This window comes from Cupressus sempervirens, chromosome 3, assembly GCF_028749045.1.
Source record: "Cupressus sempervirens isolate cs-2001-9-10 chromosome 3, ASM2874904v1, whole genome shotgun sequence".
NCBI lineage: Eukaryota > Viridiplantae > Streptophyta > Pinopsida > Cupressales > Cupressaceae > Cupressus > Cupressus sempervirens.
Window position 1 is genome coordinate 58,594,139 of NC_143120.1, and position 3,359 is coordinate 58,597,497.

Below are 3,359 nucleotides of genomic sequence, written 5' to 3' on the forward strand. Positions count from 1 at the left end.
AAAAAAAAGGAAAGTTATGAATGCGAATTATAGTATGAAGAGGGGAATGTTGAGAAAACTCTGACGAAGGATCAGATGTGTTGAAGGAGCTGCAAAGTTGTATTTAATTAGTAAGGATTTAGTCAAGCATAACAGAGATCTGCAATCAGCAAAGATAAGTTGTATCTTATGTCAGGTCACTTCATTATTGCTTTCTAACCATTGTAACAATGTATTCAAAATCTCTTAATTGAGTTGGTTTAACAGCCATTCAATAAATCCTCTAACAAGGTGACAGTTCAGTTGAATTGTTCTAAAGACCTCTAGCAAGGCCACTCCTAACAGGGTGACTTAAATCCTTTAACAGGGTCACACCTAACAGTGTGTTTTTGTAACCTTTAACAGGGTTGGCTCCTAACAGGGCTCACTTCAGAAGAGTGAAAAATAGTACCTAGTTACATTGGTGGTTTTTCCCATATTGGGTTTTTACATTAAATCTGGTGTCTCCTGCGTTCTTAATTGCTAAATTGCTTTGTGCATGATAACATATCAGTTCTTAATATTTGTCATTTGTTGCATTATCAAGTTTCAGCATTTTATTAATCAGATCAAGGGTATATTCAGACATCTTAGGGACTGTGAAATTTTTTGGAATAACTGATTCACCCCCTCCCCCTCTCAGTTACTCTATTCTCATTTCCAACAACAAAATGTTTGAAAAGATTGAATAATGAATTAGAATGTGATTAATGACCAACACCACATAATAAGATTATTAGATTGAGATAATATATATACACAGACATAGGAATGTTCAATGAACATATATGTTTATAACTAGGTGTGAAGAAGTTATATATACATAACCATCTATTCATCAAACAACATCTTCCATTATATAAGGTAATAGAAAATACAACAAGATGTTCAAAAAGATTGGATTATGGTTTGAAATACACTTAATAAACACAGATAATAAGCTAATTTGATTCGCATAATGTACATAGAAGCATAGAAATATATGATGAACTTAAAACAAAATGTGAAAATGTTAAATATGCAAAAACAAATCCATGTCAACTAGAAAAAAATACAAAAACAAATGAAAAACATCACTTCAAACTAAATAGAAAACAAAATAGAAAGCTATATCAAAATTGAATTTCTTACCCTGACACCAATATCCGGATATTGAATAGTATAGATTAAAATTCTTGCAGCATTTTCTATCTTTCAATAATTGAAAAAAAGACAATAACATTAAACCTCCTCATATTGTAGTTTCATAAGGGCTTGTTTAAGATAACTACATTGTTGGCCGTCTTGCTGCATTGGAAGTGTAGATATGATTGTGACCTCTGTGACGAAGCGACACGAGACTCAGACAAAGTCAGCTGAGAAACCAAATTAGCAATTTTTTCACCCCCCTTTCTCTACAACTCTGCCACATGTCATTAACTCCTCCTGCGCTCCCCAAAAATTCATGTCCTCGCTTCACTCCTCCATGAATTTTTTTCAATTTATATTCTCATGCAATCACCATTCAACTAAAATATGAAGAGAAGAAAACAGAAGCGATCCTTACAATAAGCTCTCTTTGGATGATCAACTGATCGATGAAACCCAAATTGTGAGAACTCCAAAGCTTCTATAGCATATATCAGTACAGCCCCTTAGAAAGATCGTTTAGAAAGCTTCTATAGCATTTTCATATAGCATGTCAGCATATCCCCTTCGAAAGATCATTCAAACATTGTTTTTTATCTTACCCATTTGCAAATTCTTCCCAAATCCAAGAAAATTCCTAAGGAAAGCCCTGTTAAAGCCAAGAGAAGATCTCTCAATTCCAAACTTGGGAACAATTCAGCTGTGAGTCCAACATCAGACATGGATTCTACAAATGGGCACTCTGTTTCTTGCAGCACAAGTATGGAGAGAAACAGCAAAAGATTTGTAGGAGTCAGACAGAGGCCATCAGGGAGATGGGTTTCAGAGATAAAAGACACCATTCAAAAGATCAGACTCTGGTTGGGCACCTTTGACACAGCAGAGGATGCTGCCCGGGCCTATGATGAGGCTGCCTGCCTTCTCAGGGGCACAAATACAAGAACCAATTTCTGGCCCTCTCCTGCCCCTCATACCCATGGGACCTCTGCCCTGCCTGCCAGAACTGCCCGTCGCCTCCTGCTGAGGCTCAATGATGCAAATGCAAGAAACAGTACTGCCACTACGATTGATAATCACAATTCTTCAGAACAATATGGTCTTTTTGATAAGTTATTGCAGCCAGAAATGAAGGATGAAACCCAATTGATCAGCCCTGATGAACAAAATCTGAAAAGATCGGACCTTTCAGGTATGATGCCCAATTATAGTGTTGGTAAAAATGAGTTTATGGTGGAAAACCAGATTGGCCGTAATACTGATGTTTTGGATCGAATCCCAGAAAACACAACTGCTGTTACAAATGATGTTGGCCCTAATTTTAGTACCGCTTCCGGTTTTACAAAATATGGCTGGCAGGCAACAGGTATGAATTTCTCTGTAATAAATGGTGTTCATAGTTGTCTAGATTTTGCTGGACGTGATGAATTATCAATTGGGTATTCTCCTTTCGCTGTTTGTGCAGGAATTCAAGATCCAGACTTTAACAGCATCGCTTGCAATTTAATGGAGGGGGGATCATATGAGTGTGTGGAGGCCATCGATGGAGAAGATAAGTCTTCTATGATTAGAGAGGCGGTTAAGAGAAAGATGTATGAAAGAAAAATATCCGCTTCTCTGTACGCCATGAGTGGAATTTCTGATTACTTTGAGTATGCCAGAGATTTTAAGGAGTCGACAAATTTAGCAGAGGATTTGAGGTGTGGAAGTGATGATGAAATCTTTGAGAGGCCGTCTCAGATGGTGAAGAGCACCGAATTGAATTCCCCTTCTTTTTCTTCTTCTTCTGTTGATGAAGAAGAAGATAGTCTGGAGATGCTGTGGAATTCATTGGAATTGGATCCCATTTGTTTTGTCAATTGATTCTAGTGGACTATTGTTGTTCGCTGTGACACTGTTTTAATTCACCTGTCAAATTCTAATTAAAATTTAAAATGTTTACTAATTCACCTGTCAAATTTTAATTAAGATTTAATTTATTGAATTCTCTTGTCAACTTTTAATTAGAATTTTAAATGGTGGATTCACTTGTTATGCGTGGCACATGTTTTGACGTAATCTTTGACCTTCAAGTATGTTTCAAATTGGTTCGTTTAGGGTCCGTTTGGTTCATGGAATTTAAAAAACCCGGATTTGTACAAACCTTGGTTTAGCCAAATCAAGGTTTTGTATATCTTCATTTCGATTTTTGGGATTTTTCTAAAACCGTTTGTTTC

General features: G+C 36.4%; 1 protein-coding gene across 2 annotated transcripts; it reads left to right on the plus strand.

Annotated features, from left to right (window-relative positions):
- The first annotated feature begins 1,426 nt into the window (after positions 1 to 1,426).
- LOC149564764 (ethylene-responsive transcription factor ERN1-like) lies at positions 1,427 to 3,127 on the plus strand. Of its 2 annotated transcripts, XM_089816952.1 has the most exons (3): positions 1,427 to 2,335; positions 2,426 to 2,509; positions 2,609 to 3,127. In XM_089816952.1, the coding sequence occupies exons 1-3, from the start codon at positions 1,867 to 1,869 to the stop codon at positions 3,004 to 3,006; spliced, it is 951 nt and encodes a 316-aa protein (XP_089673078.1). In that variant the 5' UTR covers positions 1,427 to 1,866; the 3' UTR covers positions 3,007 to 3,127. The 2 variants fall into 2 exon arrangements, with proteins under 2 accessions (XP_089673078.1, XP_089673077.1); XM_089816951.1 differs by having other exon boundaries at positions 2,426 to 3,127.
- The last annotated feature ends 232 nt before the right edge of the window (positions 3,128 to 3,359 follow it).